We start from the raw sequence: 18,365 nt of genomic DNA, 5'->3' as shown, positions 1-18,365 counted from the left end.
CCCAAGGACGAAGGGTACACCTGCAACTCCGAGAAGCGCAAGGAGAGGTATTGACCTTAAGATCGACGGCGGCCGTGCCGACCCTCGGCTTGTAGATTCAGTCGTAAATCTTCCCTGTCTTGTGAACAACAACAACCACAAAGAAAGCTTTTGTATCAACTACAAGGTTATCTTTTGTTAAAGCTTTCACTCGTCTAAACACCCAGTCACCTTCGACCCCGTGTAGGCCCCTTCTTTCCAAACAGTCCCAGCGTACTCGACCCCTGACGGTGGAGGTATACGACATTTGGTGGAGAAGCAGGGTACGCTGCTAACTGAAGAAGGACTTACGCGGTGCAAGTGACTGAAGAACCCTCGCCTGAGACGACTCCGTGAATCGGCGCTCACTGCTGGTCATGACTCAAGGCGATCCCCGCGAGCAGCAGGACTCGGCGAGTGAGCGCTTTCACTCGGCCGGGTCTGCTGACGGCGACCAAGCGGCGACGAACCCCACTCCGACGGGGGCTGCGCCAGGAGGCCAGCCGAGCGTGACCGTGCCCGCCACGATGGCGGCGCCCGCTGCGATGACCGTGCCTACCGGGACGGTGGCACAAGCTGCGACTACCGCGACGACCGCGACGACCGCGGCCTCCGCTTCGACGGTGCCAAGTGCGGCGACGACCAACCCCGCGCGTCCGACACTGCCGAACGTCACGACTCCTGAGGGTCTGGCCGCCGCCCGAGACCTGCTTCAACGTGCGCTGGACATCACCAGCCGGCACGCTGGCCAAACCTCTGGTCAGTCGTGGGCGACGACGAGACCGAACCCCGCGGCCCAAGCGACCGCGACCCGCGTGCCCACAAGTACGGCGCCCTCTGCTGCGCCGACTGCGACGCCTCAAGTCGCTGGAGGAGGATTCATTCCCGCTGTGCCTGCCCCGACTACGTCGACCGGATCTGGTGCCCCTTCAGTGGGGACGGTGCCTTCGAACGCTGGGAGCGGCCTTGGAGCGCCCTTCGTAGCTCACTCGTCGGCCCCTGCGTGGACTGCAGCGCCATCGACGGCCAGCGCCGTGCCTCAGGTGCAACCTTCCGTCCCTGCGTGGAACGCTGCGCTGCCCGCGTCAGGAGTGGTGCCTTCGACTCAGTCGAGCGCCGCTGGGTGGGCGTACACGCCATCTACGGCGAACGTGGTTCCTACCCCGACTCCGAGTACGACTTCCACTTCGGCCTCGGTTCCAACTCCGCGCCTCCGGTCCGCCATTGCGGCCTATGACGGCGTCTCTCTCGAGGGAATCCCTGCCACCGCTGGATACGGCTTCGGCGTGTCGCCGGTGGGGATACGATTCGTAAGTGCCCACCTTCTCGGTCTACGTGGACTGCTGCATCGACGGGCAGCGTGCCCGCCTCGAACCCGTCCGTGCCTCCGCCTGTGTACGGCGCTCAGACTCCAATGAGTCAAGGAGCTACGGGTCCGATCGCTTCGACGTACTACGGAGGAATGCCATCGCACGTCAAGAACGCGGTGAGGATAATCCAGCCGTTCCACTCGGATCACGCTACGGTCGACAAGGCCAAGTTGTTTTGGGACTCGTTCGCCCGAGCCACGACCGGGCTCGAGGAACAGTTACGCATCAGTGCGTTCCGCGAGTGCCTGAAGGGCAAACCTGCTGAAGAGTGGTGGATGTACTCCAAGATCGACAGCTTCGAGACGCTGCGCATCCGGTTTCACAACCAGTTCATTTGCCTTAGCCCCCTACAACTGATCGAACGCCTCAAGACTACGAAGCGTTCCCACGGCATGTCCGCCGAGGTGTGGGGTGATCTGGTCAAGAGTCTCTGTGACGAGGCCCAGTGCTTCGATCCGACCATGAAGTACCAGTACTTCCTGTCGGAACTGAGGAACCGTGAGTGGAAGGCGGCCCTGTCGTCTGCCATGGCGAGCACCATCCAGCAAGCCGTGCTCATCCTCCTGCAGAGAGGCATGCACATTCCCGTCGAGGACGACGCGGACTTCGCGGACGAGAAGTCATCCGAGAATAAGTCGGAGGACTCGGCCGTGAAGGAGATGATGGAGATGCTCCGGCAGAACCAGAGCTTGATCATGCAGCAGCAGGCCGAACTGGCGCGTGCTCCGCGGTCCCAGCTACGCCGCGGCCGCGTACGAGACCCAACCTGTCGTGCCGCCTCCGATGCAGAACGCTCCGCCTACGCTGCCTACTGTGCCCTACTAAGGGGATCCGTCAGAGACCCGACATGTACACGCAAGATGGGCGTACCGTGTGTGGCCGCTGCCACATGCTCGGATGCAGCCGGATCAACTGTCGCCGGCAACGATTCACCTGCGGGAACTGCAAGCAGCAAGGACATGCTACCTCGGAGTGCGAGGCCCCGGCTCGAAACCAAGGCAACAATGGTGGTGGGCAAGGACAGCCCCGTCGTCAAGGTGGCGGTGGAGGCCTGCGTCCGTACTTCGGGTGTGGTAAGACCGACCACTATGCGTCTAACTGCCCGGCGATCTAGTCGTTCCAGCAAATGGCGGCGCAGACGCAAGCTGCCGCCTCCGCTCAGGGAACGCAGCCTACTCAGCAATGAAGGGGGCATGAGGGAGGAGAGGAGAGTGTCGCTCCTTCCTCTCGCCCGTGGACCGACACCGGGTGGCGTACCCCGCGTACGGCTACCCTGCTGACCGGCGAAGCTCGCCGAGGGACTGAGACTGTGGGTGCGGTAAGGACCGTGCCGATCGATGACTACAACGCGAACAAAACTACGATTGGAACTGATACTACAATGGTGAAGAGGCCTGAGGGCCTGGAACGCCCCGCGCGTGAGGCGGTGGCGCCCGGAGCTCCGCTACGAGAACGAACTGGATTAATTGAGACTACTGCGACGGCTGCGGGACCCGTTCTGTGGGAACGCCCCGGGCCTATTGAACGACATGCGGACGCTCCTCGACTGGAGGAGCCGAAGAACGAGCCCCAAGGACGGAGCCGGGAACTACAAAGACTACAACGGGAGCCGCTCCGAGGATGGAGCTGGAAACTACAGTTGCTGCTACTGAAGTTGCTCCAAGGACGGAGCCGGAAGACGAACCCACTTTTACTACGGAAGCTCCCAAGGGTGTGGAGCGTGCTTGTGAACCTACTGTGACTACCGCAGCTCCCCACGGTGTGGAGCGTGCCTGCGAATCAACTACTACAACAACAATTGGGGCTCCCCAGGGTGTGGAGCGTGCTGAAACCGTAGAATGCCAGCGTCGATCGAACGCTGAGGAGAACGACTTTGAGGAGGACGCCAATAGCCGCGTCCGGGAAACTACTACGAATACTTTGTACGAGAGCGTCATGCGATTTGCGCTCGAGAAACCCTCGCTGGGACCCGAACTGAGGGTGGAGCAGGTGAACTTTATGCCGCCCAGCGAGGAACGGAAGGGAGACGTCACGGGAGCACCTGCTGCTTTGGCCGTGACCGTCAAGGAGGCGTCGCCGGAGAACGACGTCGTCGGGAACGCTGACAGCGAGTCAGACACGGAGGAGGAACCTGCCGGAACGGCAGACTCGGACCGCTCAGGTGAGCACAGTCAACCGCATGTAAAGACACAGCAAGGGCAGGCAAGGGCCGCTCTAAAGACGCTGAATGATGACGCGAAATCGGCTCACTTGGAGCGCGTAGGGTCCGTGACGGACGGAACCTCCGAAGTGGTGAACGACAATGATGACGACGGTGAAGGACTAAAGACCGTCGCCCAAGACGGACAGGATAGGGAGGACGATAAGGCGCCTCCATACAAGATATTGTTCACGCCTGAGGAGCTGGATGCATTTGCCGGCGGCTGTATTCTGGGTGCGCAAGAAGAAAAAGAAGAGTACGACAAAGAACTAGAGGAACGCTTGATCCCTCTGGACGAGGTGGAGCTGCTGAAGAATCGAACCCAGAACGCAAAGAAGCAGAAGGAACTCACGCTGGAGGAGCTGAGCTCCCTGCTGAACCTACCCGTGGAGACCCTGGAACGAACGCGTGAGTCGTCGCCCGGAGTGCTGTCCACGCCCGAGTATTGGATAGACTGGTACCGAAGGACGCTTGCCATGTCCGAGGAAGCCAGACGTGCCAACCGCGACTTCCGCGAGACGAAGCGCGAGAAGGAGAAGCCGCCGCCCATCGGCTCGGTGGTGCAAGGCGACTCCGACGCCCGAGATGTCGGAGGTGGGAACGACTTCATTGGAGACGAGATCCTCGCGTTACCGAAGGAACGCAAGTCCTCCAAGCCTGTAACCCCGGACGAGGAGGTGGTGAGGAGGAACATCTGCGTGACGTTCGCCGTCCCCGTCGAGGTCGAGCCACCCGAAGAGGAGAACGGTTCCGACTTGCCCTCGCGATGGCGTGCGCTGGTGAGGACTGTGGTCTATCAGATGCTGCCAGCGACGTTCTCTCTCGACGACACCGTTCTCGTCGCGAGGTGCACTGCGACTGTACTTCTCGGTTCTGCAGACGCCCCGAAGCGTTCGGGGGCAACCCGTCGTTCACCGAGGACGGCGACGACATCAGCCACATGTGTGCTCCGTCCGAGACCCGGATGGTGGAATACGGCTACGGAAACCCGGCCTGGTTGAAGTCTCGGACGCAGACGCCGCTGACGCCGACGAAGAGGACCCCGTACCCGCTGGCAAACGTGTCATTTGCTCGGTGGGGGGCATCGAGGCTGTCTCCGCTGGTTTCATCGAGGATCTCCCAGCTGAACTGCTCATCGACTCTGGTGCAATCGCCAGCCTGGTTGGGTCGCGTGTCCGGACCCGTCTTGGGCTCACGGACGCGCCACTGCGATCGTACCACGGACGTCTTAACGCCGTGTCCGGCCACAAGTTGCGCATCCGGGGCGAGATTGACTTGCCGTTGCGTTTGGGGTCGCTGGAGAAGATGAGGCCGTTCGTCGTGGTCGACCACCTGCACGTGGACTCGATCCTCGGTACGGACACGCTCAAGGCGATCCGCGCCGTGATCGACCTGGATGAGAACACTATGACCTTGAAGGACACTGGCGAGGTCCTCCCCTTGGGTACTCCTCGCGTCGAGGAGACGTATGTCTCTCGCATCGCGTCGACAGTGCGCATCTGCCCCGGTGGCCAGGCTCTGGTGGCCTCGGACGTCGTAGGCAAGGCTCCGGAGAACACCACGGTGTTGATCGAGGGACGCCCCGAGCTGGACGAGAACGTGAAGGTCGCCCGAACGCTTTGCTCGATACGAGAAGGCAAGACTATCGTCGAGGTATGTAATGCCTCGACAGAAGAACTTGTCATTAAGAAGGGGACCGCGTTGGCGATCGCTACGGTCGTGCCCAAGTCGGTGTTGGCATTGGTGGACGCGAAGAAGAGGAAGAAGACCTCCCCGGACCCGAACGAGTCCTCGGAGCCCGTGTTTTCGAGTGGCAACTCGAGGTGGATCGACGCTGTGATCGGTGCGGCGGCCGCCAAGTCTCTGGCCTCGCGTGAACCGATGCCAGGCCTGAAGGACGCTATGGATGCCGAGCTGGAGCCGGACTTCTCCGACTCCAAGTTGGGCAAGGAGCAGCGAGGCCTGATGAAGGACCTGCTCGACTCGTTCCGTGACATGTTCGTTCAGACGTCCCTCAAACCGGGACGCACGCATCTCTTAGAGTTCTCGATTGATAAGGGTACGAACCCGCCGATCAAACAGCCTCCGTACCGCGTCTCGCATGCCGAGGGTGAAGTGATGGAGTCCGAGATACAGCAGTACCTGGAGCTGGGGCTGATCCAACCCTTGGGCCAGCCCCGTACTCATGATCCGCAAGCCCGACGGGGGGATACGTTTCTGTATAGACTACCGACGGCTTAACGCCGTGACTATCAAGGACTGCTACCCGATGCCACTTATCGATGGCATCCTCGACGTGCTGAAGGACGCAAAACTCTTCTCTACCATGGACATTGCTTCCGGCTATTGGAACGTCCCGATGGCCGCCGGTAGCGTGGAGAAAACGGCGTTTACCTGTAAATACGGGCTGTTCGAATGGCTGGTGATGCCCTTCGGGCTCTGCAACGCAGTACCCACTTTCGAACGTCTCATGGGGAACGTCTTGGTTGACCTGAAATGGCGCACCTGCCTGGTGTACCTTGATGATTGCGTGGTTTTCTCTACGGACTTCCCCACACACCTGGTACGCTTGAAGCAAGTATTGGAACGCTTCAGAGCGGCCGGGTTCAAGCTCAAGATGAAGAAGTGCAAGTGGGGAAGGGACCAAGTGGCGTTCCTGGGACACATCATCATGCCGTCCGGCATCCTGCCGAACCCGGAGAAGGTCAAGGCCGTGATGAACGTGGCCAGACCGCACGACTTGCACACCGTTCGAGCATTTTTGGGACTCACTAGCTACTTCAGACGCTATATTCCTGGTTACGCTGCTATTTCTGCTCCTATTGAGCGCCTGAAGGTGAAGGGCGTGGAATTCGCGTGGAACGACGACTGCGAGGCTGCTTTCCTGCAATTGAAGCGGCGTCTCGTTGAACCGCCGATCCTAGTCTACCCTGATTTCTCAAAACGCTTCAAACTCTACGTCGACTCCTCTCACCTCGCGGTGGGAGCCTGCCTGATGCAGACTGTGGACGGCCGTGAGCGTGTGGTCACCTACGCGAGCAAACTGCTCGTCGGCTCGGAACGCAACTGGATCCACAAGCAGAACGGAACTTCAGAGATTGAGTGTTGGGGAATTGTGTGGGCGACACGCAAATTCAGGTGTTACCTGGATAGGAACGAGTTTGATCTCTACACGGACCACAAGGCGCTCACATGGGTGTTTAGTGAAGGAAACCGTACCAGGAATGCCAAGCTGGCACACTGGGCGATGGAACTGTCTCAATTGCGGTTCAAGGTGTACCATAAGCCTGATCGCGTCGTCCCTGTGAACGTCAACCGGATGAAGAAGTTTGCTGGACGCTGGAGCCGCCCCTTTTAGAACGAAGTACCTTCTGGACTGGAGTGGAGCACCAACCGGGAGCTGATGATGCTGGCCCTTTGACGGAGGACGATTTGTCCTCCACCTCGTTCGTGGAACGCCTCTCGCTAGGCGGTGAGGAGACTGCGTTTTCCGGTGTAACTACTCCTATCGTGGCCATTATCGGCAAACGCATGAAGGGACGTCAAGAGAAGTACATGGTGTTCACGGCTTCCTACGAGACCTTTCGGTGAACCACTACCTCCCTGCTACCTGAATTCGCGCCTCTCATTGAGGTGTATGAAGATGAACAACGGTTGGCGAAGGGCTGGCCTGAACAGCGGCGGAGCGTTCGACTGGCTGATGCGAACGCTACCGTGGATGAGGACGAGCTGCTCTTTTAATGGGGGCTCGGTGAGGGCTGTGAGCAAAGTGCTCGCAGTCTGGTGATGGTCGTTGGCACGCTGTCTGCGACTCGGGAACGCTGTAGGCTTGGTGCCTGCAGTTTGGTTTTGGGGCTCGTTTCGTCCGAGCGCCCTCTTCTACTTTTTTCTCTTTTTACTCTTTGGATTGGACTTTGAATTTCTTTTCGAGCGACAATTGGTCCCGATCTACTTGTGTGATTGTTGACTATTCTTCTAAGTCGAGGATGGCATGGCTAAGACAAGACGAGCAAGTGTGGCTGAGAGAGATTTATTACTTCAGAAATTGACGAACTACTTGAGACTGTAACTGTTACGACCACCGGTAATCTCTCTCGCTCTGCACGAAGCTGCTCACTCATCGATCTCGCCGCTCTCCACCTCCTCTTCCTCTTCGTCCGACTCGTCATCTTCCTCTTCCTCTTCGTCGTCATCGGACCCTTCATCATCGTCGTTGGAGACTCCGTCTTCACCCGTGGTTACGTACTCCAGCTCGCCCGACGCCTTCCTCATTGGCTTCGCCTCGGCTTCCGCCACCATCTTGGCGACGATCTCATCCGGCTCCTCGCGAAACTTCGGGCTGCTGTCGTCGACCGTAGTCGCCGGGCCGCGTGCTGTGGGTTCCGTCTGGACGGTACGGTGGAATTACGCCCGCCTGACTGCCCTCCTTCGCGTTGTACGGGTTCACCTTCATCGGCCAAAACTTGCCATCGCCGAGCTGCGTCTCGACCTTGACACGCAACTCCGAGATCGTCTTGTCAGCAAGAAGGGCACGCATCGCTCCTTTCGTGAGGGACGGAACCCAGTGATCGGGCACGGGCGTCGGCGACGTGATATCGATCACCACGCGCGCCAGGGCCTTGTCGCTCAAACGGTGAGAACGCTTGACCGTCGGCACGAGTGCTCCAGTCTGCACGAGCATCTCGGTCAGTGTCTGGAACCGCGGCGAGTCTATCTGCAACGGCTTCGTTGCGTCCCGGATACGCAGGCGGTACGCCTCCTTGTCCTTCTTGAACATGTACCTCAAGCCGCGCACGGCCAGGAGCGTCGTCGCTTCTCCGGTTGGCGGAGCCTTGCCCGTCGGACCGCCCCACCACATCAACTCTCCATTGCCCGACGCTTCCAGACGCCTCAAGAGACAGAAGTAACCCCACGTCTCAATGAAGAGACTGACGAGGCAGAGACGTTCGCGCATGGCGTTCATCTTCCTCTTGCGTCGCGGCGTCAGCGCGTTCTTGTCGACGAGGGGCACATGAAACGCCCAATCGAAGAAAGCCTTGCGATAACTGTGCCAGAAGCGCCAGTGCGTCCGGGTACGCAAGTGGATCGTAGATCAAGTGCCTGTGTTCCAAAGGGAACGCTCGCTAGTGCGGCTCGATCACGAGCGCCCTAGTATGACGGTACACGGCCTTGATGTCGCGAAACACGTCCTTCGGCGTGTCCGCGCGCAACTCGAAGGCCAGGTGCTCGAGCCACTCGGACGACGGGCGCGACTTCTTCTTGGACTTACTGCTTGCCTGGACGGGGCTAGTCGCCGTGCGCTTCTTATCCTTGCCGCCGAAGGATGCGCGGCCGCCTCCGTCGCTGTCTCCTGCGTTGACGGGTCCGACAGGATCAAGACTGACCCCTTCAGAGCTTGGGCAGCGTGGTCGGGGTCCTTGAGCAGGGCTTCGGCGACGTCGTCGAGGATCTCCAGGCCTCTCGAGCCTTTGTTGACGGCGAGGATCTGGCGCATGTCGGCCCAGAACGCCTCTTGTGCGAGACGCTCCCGGGTCTTCGTGCCGCCTGGCGAACTTGAGGGACCTTGCTGGTCCAAGAAGGCCTTGAACTTGCGCGCGAGGTCCTCCTTGGTGTCGCTCATGGCGACTGGGGCGTGGCGTGGCGAGAAGGGCTTCGGCTGGTTGCTGTCTGCGGGCTCCGGCGCAAAATTGCGAATGACTGCTTTTCGACGGACGGCAACTTGTCTGTGATTGACCTTGAACTGACTTGGATTGATGGCTCTGCCTTGACGAATCACCCTTGGGACGAAATTGGGCGTTCCTACGGCTCACTTCCGTTCTAACTGACACGGCAAACTGAGAAAGTACTTCATATTCTGACTTTGATCGAGTATGGCCAACATGTATGCTGCTCTCGCTCGTTACCAAGAGCGCTACGCTCCTGTCGAGCTGCTTCCTGCCTACTGTGGTGCTGGTGTGTGCTGCGTGCTCGTGTGGGTCATCTCCATGCCGCTGCGTAACGTCGGCTGGGCTTTCGGCGCGCAGGTCTGGCGCGTCGCATGCTTGAACGGCTCGCTTTGTAACGCGTGCCTGTGCCAATACAATGCAGTGCTGCTCAATCGCGAGGTGCGAGAGCTGCAAGGCGCTGCGTACCTATATGCTATCTGGGTGCCCTCTTCGCGGTACCCGTGCGCGTCCTCGAAGACGAGGAAGAGCGCTATGGAGACTACGGACCGATGCTGCATAAGTGGTGGTTTGCCGCTTACTCTACGTTCTACGCGAACCTGCCCGACTTGGGCACTCGGTCGCGTGCTACGCAAAGGCTACGCGCGCCGCTGCTGCTCAAAGTCGCCGGCGGGCGCTCGAAGGTTTCCACGTCGCGTGGATAGTGACCAAGTTCGTGATCTCGTTGGCGTTCTTCGCGCCGATGGCGGCGTTCTACCTGCTCGAGTTTGCCCTGCTGGGAACGGTTGGCGTGGCTGTCGCGCTGGTAACGCTTAACGTTGCGAACTATGTCCTCGAGTGGACGCCGTACGGACCGGACCCCCTGTGACCGTGCTGATAGTGACTGCGGGCGTCGTGACTCACATTTGGCGTGGCTGTGACAACCAGAAGGACACCGACGAATTTTCGCCTACAGGCATGATCATTCTCGGACTCAAGGACCTGCGTGCAAGGGCTGCTGAACGCGATCGTTCGGAGAAGGAGAGCCTGCAACAACTGCGAGGCAGTGACACTGCCGAAGACCAAACTACCGATGCTGACGCCGTGGACGGCGTTGAAGTGACTATCGATGAAGAAGTTCCTCCTTGTGCTCCTGCGGCTATCTCTGCCGAATTCCGTGCTGCCGAGGAACGATCGACTCTCCTGCGGCTAGAGCTCGCCCGCCACCCGGAGGTCCGTCGAGGACGATGAACGTGCAGTCGGGGAAGATGTCCCGTGCCGGGGTATACCGACCCCGTGCCAGGCATCGGGGCGGCGGACTCGCGTGTCGGCTGGAGTGCCGAAATGGCTACATCCTACGAGGGGTACCGATTGTGAGGTACCCGAGTTGCTGCTGGAAATGATGGCGCGACGCACGTGTGAGGTGGAACTCTTGGGGGTCCGTGGACGTCTCCATCCCCGCTCGAGGACGGGTGTCGTGCGTACGAAACAACGGAATGTGGTGTGAATGCGGAGGGGTTGTCGTGCCCAAGGACGAAGGGTACACCTGCAACTCCGAGAAGCGCAAGGAGAGGTATTGACCTTAAGATCGACGGCGGCCGTGCCGACCCTCGGCTTGTAGATTCAGTCGTAAATCTTCCCTGTCTTGTGAACAACAACAACCACAAAGAAAGCTTTTGTATCAACTACAAGGTTATCTTTTGTTAAAGCTTTCACTCGTCTAAACACCCAGTCACCTTCGACCCCGTGTAGGCCAGCGTACTTCTCTGAGAAACAACATTCGGCATTAAACCTCAATTTGATGTGAACCACATGTCACATATGATTGGGTATAATCAACTGTTTCATCTTACTATTGGCCAAACTAAATGGGTCTGCGCATGTCGAGATAATCGCGTAGAAAAACCTCAAAACTGTAGCCCTTCTAAACTGGCGCTACAACATCGACAACCGAACATAAGGGTAAAGCAGTCACTCGCGATTACGGTGATATTTTATTTTCTAATATCGTTAATTTTTGACGGCACCTCGCTAAAAACCCTAATGTTGCCTAAAACGGACTTCAGATAAAAGGCTGTTTCTCTTTTCTTTCTGCTGCTAGATTTTTTGAAATCATAGCGTGAAACGGAGCAAATGCGCAGCTTTCAGGTGAGGTGTTGCGAGTAACCAAACGATTTTTTTGTAACAAGTTATGTCCAGAAAACCGAAGTGTTGTTTCTTATGTGGGCCAGAGAAGTACTCGACCCCTGACGGTGGAGGTATACGACACCCCAAAAGGGGCTTTTAAGTGCGCCTCCTCCAACTCTCGAATGCCTCAGAGGAAAAACACCCCTCGCCCACGCACTGTTACGATTGCAGCAATGGAGAAGGCTAGAATATACGATTTGGCAGACACGTACAGCAACACGCTGCGGAAGTGGCGTAGCAATGCAGTAACCGCACTGAACCCCAAGCCTCTAGCGGTGCTAGTATGGCTGAAACTCCACAACTGTGGCTCCTTATTTGGCGTCGGCTTCAGTAGAGCATCTAGCAGCAGTCGAAGCAGAGAACAGGTCGCCAGACCTACCCAAGCATGACGCACGGAGTAGATCCCGGCGTACAGTAGGTCCTGGATGCGTCCAGACTTGCTGTACTGCCAGTACAGCACTTCGACCGCCATCTGAGACTCCACGGTCGTTCCAATAGCGTGAGCCACATTCCCCATCATGTAGAGGGGGTTGGACAGCCACAGTCTGGAAAGCCTCAGTCGACTCGCACCCGCATCGATATACGTGCACGCAGCAACCATGTGCGGCTTTGGGAGGCCCAGCCATTGCGTTTGCCGGCGCTGGAAATCGTTGGGCGGGCGTCTCGTGGGTACGCGCACGTTGCTGTCCGCTAGTGTAGTTCGCCAAATCTCTCGAATAATGACGAACCACACCAACGCCTGGCCAAATACGTTGAATAGGTTGAGCAATAGTGGTTTTGGCGTGAACAGCACATTGACATACGCTTTCGCGTCGTTCGGATCAGCGGATTCAATTCCCAATACCCTGGGGCATTTTCGACTTGTCGAGCCACGCAGTAGCTCACTTGAAACTCGACGCCGTAGTACGCGTTGGCGAAGTGCTGCTGGACGATGACGTAGCTCGCCTTGAACGTAAACTCCGTGTTGTCAACCTGCTGAGAGTAAGATAAATCTGGGTCGTAGTGTTCAGTCATGGACAACACTGGATCCGTGCAATAAAGAAACGACTGGCCGATGACTAGCCGCGCATCGTTCACGTGGTAGATCCGCTCTTCCGAGTTGTACGGATGTCCCTGTGGTACCGTAAACCCCGTGCACGAATCTGGCAGCGAGCCGTGGAATTTGTGGATGGATCTTCGCGACTTCCCTACGTCACGACGACTGAAGTGCCTTTGTCGACGCCGAGTCGGTAGCAATGACTCGCGGATCCCAGAGCGTTGTGGTGATGGTCTTGATACCTCAACACTAGCAAGTGCCTCTCCATAACTGCAGACTCTTTCTCCATCTCCTCCAGCATCACACGGTCGATCTGTGTCCGCGGGTGAAACTTGTACAGTCCGTTGTGTAAATCGTCGAGAAATACGGCACTGGCCGGCCAGAACAGGTAGATCCCCGACGAAGTCAACAGGAAGGAGGCCACCGTGTAAACGTTTATGGACAGGAAAAGCAACCGCAAACCAATGGTCTTGACAATCCCCACTTGAGTTGGAATCGCCCGTTGACTTCGGAAGCTCGCTCGCTTCCAATCCTCCAGGCGGGGCAAAGTGCCCCTGGACTCGTACGGTCGCGAGATGCTCGCGCGTGAGCCCCTCGAGAAGGAGAAGGGCGTTGGATGCACTTGCCCACTCATGCCAGACGAACAATCTAAGAATGATACTCACTAAGCGCTGTGCGTTGTTGCTACTAATTTTGATGTTACTAACTAGCAGTACTATTGGTCCGCCAAGGCGGTTTCAACATTTTATGACCATCCATCATCTTCGCAAAACAGATCTAAATGTAGCCATACCTGAGCAGCTCTGATAACAATATCAGCCAATCAGTTCACCGTGTTCATTTTCACCCAATCAGCGTACCATGCAAATTATCCGCAGTCTCAACCTGGGAACCCTGCGAACATGACGACGCTGGTCATTGCCGTGCTAGGCTTAAGCCTACTGCTTCTGGCAGCCCAGGGGGACGCTTCTACCTTCGAGGGGGAGTTGTTCTCCGCGGACTACTACCGCTGGTTCTACCGGTGGCACCGCGGCGGGGCGTGGATGCCGCATCAGGAGCGTCACAAGTGCTTCGGCACCAGCTCCATGTGTACATTCGTGCGCAATTCTGACGTTACCCAAGAACCTAACGTGAAATTGTCGGTAAACACGACTCTGGCCAAGCAGTTAGCAACTGTGGAAGTGAAATTTACGCTTAAATCCATTGCAGCGGGCGATCTGGTGGCCGTTTACCTCGTGGACCCGCAAGAAGTGAACGACGTGGACGGAGACCCGCTTTCGGACTTTGTGGACTACGTGTACGCCAACCAAAGTCGCGTGGATGAAGATGAAGTCCGCTTTATTGTGTTCGGACCGCTAGTGAACATGCGCGCGTCCTACCAGTTTAAATATCTGCGCAAAATTACACCCCAGGGTGAAAATGACGATGAACATGATGAATTGATATTTGTTGTTCTGGGGGAATCGGCCTTCGTGGAGATGGAGAGGGGCCACACTGAGCCGCTACAAGTGCGACTGGCGTTGACGGGAAAGAAGGGCGAGATGCGGGTCTCGTGGGTCAGTGGCCAGGTCTTCGGTCCTAGTGTGAGCTTTGGGACGGTGAAGTCGGGGAGGTTGGAGCGGCGGGCGGAAGCGACGACCGGGACGTACGACGCGCTTGATATGTGCGATGCACACGCGACCACTCGCGCGTCGGTGTTCTTCAGACACCCGGGATATCTTCACGACGCGGTGATGACGGAGCTGGTGCCGGGGGAGAAGTATATCTACCGCGTGGGTAGCGGCACGGGTGTCCAGAGTCCGGAGATGGAGTTCACGTTTCGTACAGCCATGGGCGATGACACAGCAGAAAAAAATCATAGACCGCAGGGTTTCTTCGTGTTTGGAGATTTAGGCACGAGTGTGCTGCAGAAACCGACGGACGAGTTGGACTTTGATGCGAGCAATCCGGAACGACACTTCACGTCGCTGGATATGGTGTCGAGGTTGGCCAAGTGGGGCGATGGACGCACTGTCATGGAGCGGATTCAGCAGGACTTTGACGAAGCGTCACGAGATGATGCAGACTCTGACACGCCCGAATACGCTGCACTGATTCACATTGGTGACATATCGTACGCAAAGGGCAGTACATATCTCTGGGATCAGTTTGGAGCAATTGTACAGCCGGTAGCTTCACGTCTGCCCTATATGGTGGGGATCGGCAACCACGAATACGACTATACTGTGAATGGTGAAGGGCATGATCTTTCGGGTAGTGAGGCCGCTTTCGCCAACGGCTGGCACCCTGAAGGTGGGAACTTCAATAACGATTCTCACGGCGAGTGCGGCGTGCCATACGCGCGTCGTTTCCACATGCCTGAAGCGATGGACGCCACCTCCAATCAGCCGTTCTGGTACAGTTTCCGTCTCGGATTGACCCACCACATTGTGGTGAGTAGTGAGCACCGCTGCACCTCTGGCGCACCAATGCGGGAGTGGTTTGAGCGGGAATTGCGCGACAAAGTCGACCGTGGAATAACGCCATGGCTGATCGTGCATTTGCATCGTCCGCTCTACTGTTCAGAAAGCTACGAAGGAGATCACGCTGTTGCGGAGTTATTACGTGGCTGCTTTGAAGATTTATTTTTTACCAACCGAGTGGATCTGGTCTTCTCAGGCCACTATCATGCCTACGAGAGGACATGTCCAGTGTATCAAGGCCATTGTAGAGAACAGAATGGACGGGCAATGGCGCCTACGCACATCATGATTGGGTCTGGAGGCGCAGAACTCGATGATGCTTCGTACCTGCAGGCCAATTGGAGTCGTTCCCGGCAACAGGAGTATGGTCACGGACGACTTCACGTATTCAACGCGTCGCACGCACATTTTGAGTTTGTTCGTGCTCGAGATCGAGCCGTGACGGATGATGTTTGGGTCGTATCGACACATGATTGGGTGACAGAGTTGAAAAAATTGACAACTCGTTTTTTAGTTTGAGGCATGCTGAGGGAAAATAATGTGGTTTGACCTGTGGAAATGTCGCTTCCCGCTTTTGGTCCCGTTCACTGTCATAAGACTGATATGTACACCTGCACCAATAGTTGCCTCTTAAAGCCAGGGGGCCTTCTTCGGTGAATTCGCTTTCGAGGGGAAATATGACGAGATCCACTTCCCCACAGCCGAGGGTGCTTCACGCCACAAAATCGCCCGCTCTGTTCATAGCATCAAATACTTTGATTAGCCAAAGCTACTTTACATATTAACCTCAAACGAACCTTCTCGCCGCTGCTCAGCCCTCGCACGACGTTCTGCCGTAACATCAACACTAAGATTAGCTGAAGCAATCCACCTTACATCGCACTTGGAGCTCGACGAACCCGTACGACGCTGTTCGGCTGTAGCAAGCCTTCTTTTGATTGTGCGCTTGTGCCAGGACCAATTGTACGGAGTCTCCAAGACTACATGGCGCTCATTCCACCTTCCTCTTGAGTCGTCCTCAATATCAGGAAAGTTGAAGTCGTTGAGTGGGCGTTGAGGGTCCATGACGTTGCTATCATCCAGAACCTCCTCCATCGCTTTCGAAGTTTTATTCTCCATCAGAGCTCGTACATCTTCATCCCTATCTGACAGCCACTTGCCGTCCTTCTTCGCGAGGAACAACGTCTGCAGCTCGGGCTTCCAGAAGTGTCGCAACCTCATCTTTAAGTCAGCGACGGTCTTGTTATCCTCAATGTCAATTACGAAGGCATGGCTGCCGATAAGCACACATATCAATCTCAAAGTCTTCATTGCGTCGTCTCTGCAATAGTGACACCACACTGGCCACACCTCCACTACGTGCGTTTCCATCACATCGTCGAGATTGATTGCACGGTCATTGGGAAGAGAGAACCTGTGGTCAATCAAGGTCTCCAAATTTAAATCTGTGCTTCATTTCGCCCATCGCGAGGACCAGGGAATTTTTGCGCCACAAGCTCCTACTATCAACGATGTCATCAGGAAAGAAACAAGGAAGGGACCCATTTTACAACCTTCAAGTCCGGTATTTGGTATCAAAAACATGGGCCAGACTGAATGGCCAGATCGTGGCCCTGTTTAAAAATGGCACTTGTGATGGGAGAACACGGACAACAAACTTTTGTAAAGGGCCGATTTTTCCGCAAGTTACTTTGCCAATTTGCTTTTGCTGTTTTCGATTCAGTTGAACAGTCACGCGTTGTGCTTACGGGAAATTCGCCGTGCCGGAGGTCGCGAGGTCACCCAGCATTGTCGTCGTCTTAGCAATTTGGTTTTAGCGGAGTCATCTAACAAGGTTGAGGTCAAAGTGTAAAGCAGCATGAAATGTAGTCTGACGAAACAAAGTGATCGTTTCCGAGTTGCAAGTTGGTGAATCGACCGCGGTATGTTAGCAGAGAGACCTGACTCAGACAGCAGGCCTGAGACTTATCACACTGAGGAGTATCAGAGCTTCGGTCAAGGGTAGTACGGCACCCTTGTCACTAGTGAGCGATCTAATCAGGGAGTGCCTCGTGATGCCACTGTTTTTCATTGTTTGTCGCCGAAATGGTGTCGAGCATCGTCGTCGGCGATGCAAAACTCAGACGTTGGTCATTGTGCCCTCTTCAGCCACGACGCTATGAACTTGGTAGCCAACGTCTTGAGAGGCAGTGAAGTTAAATAAATAAAAACAAGAAGAAGACTCGCGTCAGTTAAAAAATAGTACTTTAAAGTACGAATACGATTTGTTACCAGCTATCTCAGAGTACTCGATGTACTTCTTACCATCGGCTGGTTGATGCTTCCTTGTTGGGGTGCAGCATCACACGAGAGCGGCGAGCGAATAGTGGATCTTGTCCTTGAGGCTGTCAAACTTTTGGCTGTAAATTATCTTCAGCTTCAGCATGACGCTGCCCAGCAACGGGAAAGCGTAGAATGCAGCACGTTCGATGCCCACAGTCCACAAACGGCGATTGTCGAAGTCCGACGTCGAGCCGCGCACTAAATTCGCGTCGATGCCGTAGAGGTACAGCCCAAAGCCGAGGGTGAGAACCGCACAAATCCAACTCAACAGAGCAAACAGGCGAGCTTGTCCTACATATCGTTAAACGCTTCGGTAATTTAAAATACATTGGATTAAACTGATCAAATGATTTTATATGGGTTTTGGAAGGCGCCCACTGGCTCATGCAAAGCCATTTCGGGCCTCTTGCCCAGTAGAGCGCGCACTCAGGAACTTCATCTCCATTCCAAAACCCCACGATCCACTCAGCCGCAGCCCGCAACCACCGGGAAAGTGGGCGACAGCGCCAGATGCACCGGACTGGGCACCACCTATCGCACCATGTTTGGCACGTTCGGAGCACAGCTAGGCACACTAGAAGGCACCAGCCTAGACACCTCTTAGGCGTTCCTTGATCCAGCTCAGTAGACACTGCACCAGACACCAATCCAGGCACCGCACGACGTGATAGGACTCAAGTCGTTGTCGCCAACCTCCTGAGCCGCTTCAGTAGAGTCACCGATCTTCGTCAGCATCGCCGTCCACGCCACATCGCGTAAATGCTGCGCCTCAGCACCATCCGGAACTTCCGCGACAAACGTGTACCCCACGCCAGCAACGATGCAAGGAATCTTCAAGCCAGCCGCGGGCTCGGAGTGACCACCACGATCACTTTCAGTCGGGAGATCGGCGCCACCTCCAGGAACATCATCTTCAGTAGCGCCACCAGCATCTCCTCCAAGCAGTAGTCGCCACGGCCGCCACCAGTTGCGTTCGGAACTTCCGGTGTCACCTCCAGTAGCGTGAACGCCATCGCCGGCAGCGAAAACAGGACGGCCAGGTCTATCTCCAGCGACACGACCAGCGTCATCTTCGGGTGCTGCAGCACGCATGGCGCGATTCCGTCTTCAACACTGTGGTAAGCACAC

At 56.5% G+C, this 18,365-nt stretch overlaps 9 protein-coding genes across 9 annotated transcripts; 5 read left to right on the top strand and 4 right to left on the bottom strand.

Moving 5' to 3' along the window:
* Nucleotides 1-331: 331 nt before the first annotated feature.
* Nucleotides 332-3,387, top strand: PHYSODRAFT_285667 (hypothetical protein). The gene has a single exon (XM_009526297.1). It carries the CDS (start codon nt 1,433-1,435, stop codon nt 2,666-2,668), a length of 1,236 nt encoding a protein of 411 aa, XP_009524592.1. The 5' UTR covers nt 332-1,432; the 3' UTR covers nt 2,669-3,387.
* Nucleotides 3,388-4,563: 1,176 nt separating this feature from the next.
* On the top strand, nt 4,564-5,235 carry PHYSODRAFT_435004 (hypothetical protein; the record flags this gene model as incomplete). Its single annotated transcript, XM_009526296.1, has 2 exons — nt 4,564-4,908; nt 4,960-5,235. Coding segments are annotated over 2 exons (621 nt in total), but the record flags the coding sequence as incomplete, so codon positions are not given.
* Nucleotides 5,236-6,700: 1,465 nt separating this feature from the next.
* Nucleotides 6,701-6,877, top strand: PHYSODRAFT_434092 (hypothetical protein; the record flags this gene model as incomplete). The annotated part of the gene is made up of 1 exon (XM_009526295.1): nt 6,701-6,877. A coding segment is annotated over one exon (177 nt), but the record flags the coding sequence as incomplete, so codon positions are not given.
* A 1,023-nt stretch (nt 6,878-7,900) lies between these two features.
* Nucleotides 7,901-8,620, bottom strand: PHYSODRAFT_497851 (hypothetical protein; the record flags this gene model as incomplete). Its single annotated transcript, XM_009526294.1, has 1 exon — nt 7,901-8,620. A coding segment is annotated over one exon (720 nt), but the record flags the coding sequence as incomplete, so codon positions are not given.
* Nucleotides 8,621-9,458: 838 nt separating this feature from the next.
* PHYSODRAFT_345757 (hypothetical protein) lies at nt 9,459-10,917 on the top strand (the record flags this gene model as incomplete). The annotated part of the gene is made up of 4 exons (XM_009526293.1): nt 9,459-9,692; nt 9,776-9,870; nt 9,915-10,056; nt 10,179-10,917. The coding sequence occupies 4 exons, from the start codon at nt 9,459-9,461 to the stop codon at nt 10,479-10,481; spliced, it is 774 nt and encodes a 257-aa protein (XP_009524588.1). The 3' UTR covers nt 10,482-10,917.
* Nucleotides 10,918-11,744: 827 nt separating this feature from the next.
* PHYSODRAFT_299444 (hypothetical protein) lies at nt 11,745-13,087 on the bottom strand (the record flags this gene model as incomplete). The annotated part of the gene is made up of 5 exons (XM_009526292.1): nt 11,745-11,756; nt 11,797-11,962; nt 11,988-12,156; nt 12,221-12,618; nt 12,696-13,087. The coding sequence occupies 5 exons, from the start codon at nt 13,085-13,087 to the stop codon at nt 11,745-11,747; spliced, it is 1,137 nt and encodes a 378-aa protein (XP_009524587.1).
* Nucleotides 13,088-13,496: 409 nt separating this feature from the next.
* On the top strand, nt 13,497-15,434 carry PHYSODRAFT_489042 (hypothetical protein; the record flags this gene model as incomplete). Its single annotated transcript, XM_009526291.1, has 2 exons — nt 13,497-13,901; nt 14,265-15,434. 2 exons carry the CDS (start codon nt 13,497-13,499, stop codon nt 15,432-15,434), a joined length of 1,575 nt encoding a protein of 524 aa, XP_009524586.1.
* A 111-nt stretch (nt 15,435-15,545) lies between these two features.
* On the bottom strand, nt 15,546-16,136 carry PHYSODRAFT_329765 (hypothetical protein; the record flags this gene model as incomplete). Its single annotated transcript, XM_009526290.1, has 3 exons — nt 15,546-15,647; nt 15,713-15,745; nt 15,792-16,136. 3 exons carry the CDS (start codon nt 16,134-16,136, stop codon nt 15,546-15,548), a joined length of 480 nt encoding a protein of 159 aa, XP_009524585.1.
* A 1,120-nt stretch (nt 16,137-17,256) lies between these two features.
* Nucleotides 17,257-18,307, bottom strand: PHYSODRAFT_329764 (hypothetical protein; the record flags this gene model as incomplete). The annotated part of the gene is made up of 3 exons (XM_009526289.1): nt 17,257-17,500; nt 17,902-18,086; nt 18,134-18,307. 3 exons carry the CDS (start codon nt 18,305-18,307, stop codon nt 17,257-17,259), a joined length of 603 nt encoding a protein of 200 aa, XP_009524584.1.
* Nucleotides 18,308-18,365: the final 58 nt, after the last annotated feature.

The sequence above is a fragment of the Phytophthora sojae genome (genome assembly GCF_000149755.1).
Source record: "Phytophthora sojae unplaced genomic scaffold PHYSOscaffold_3, whole genome shotgun sequence".
In the NCBI taxonomy this organism is placed as follows: domain Eukaryota; phylum Oomycota; class Peronosporomycetes; order Peronosporales; family Peronosporaceae; genus Phytophthora; species Phytophthora sojae.
The sequence above is the reverse complement of the archived record's forward strand: the minus strand, read 5'-3'. Positions and strand labels throughout refer to the sequence as shown.

Excerpts from the sequence above, each read along its gene's own strand:
- PHYSODRAFT_285667 (XM_009526297.1), top strand. The coding sequence starts at position 1,433 with ATGAGTCAAGGAGCTACGGGTCCGATCGCTTCGACGTACTACGGAGGA.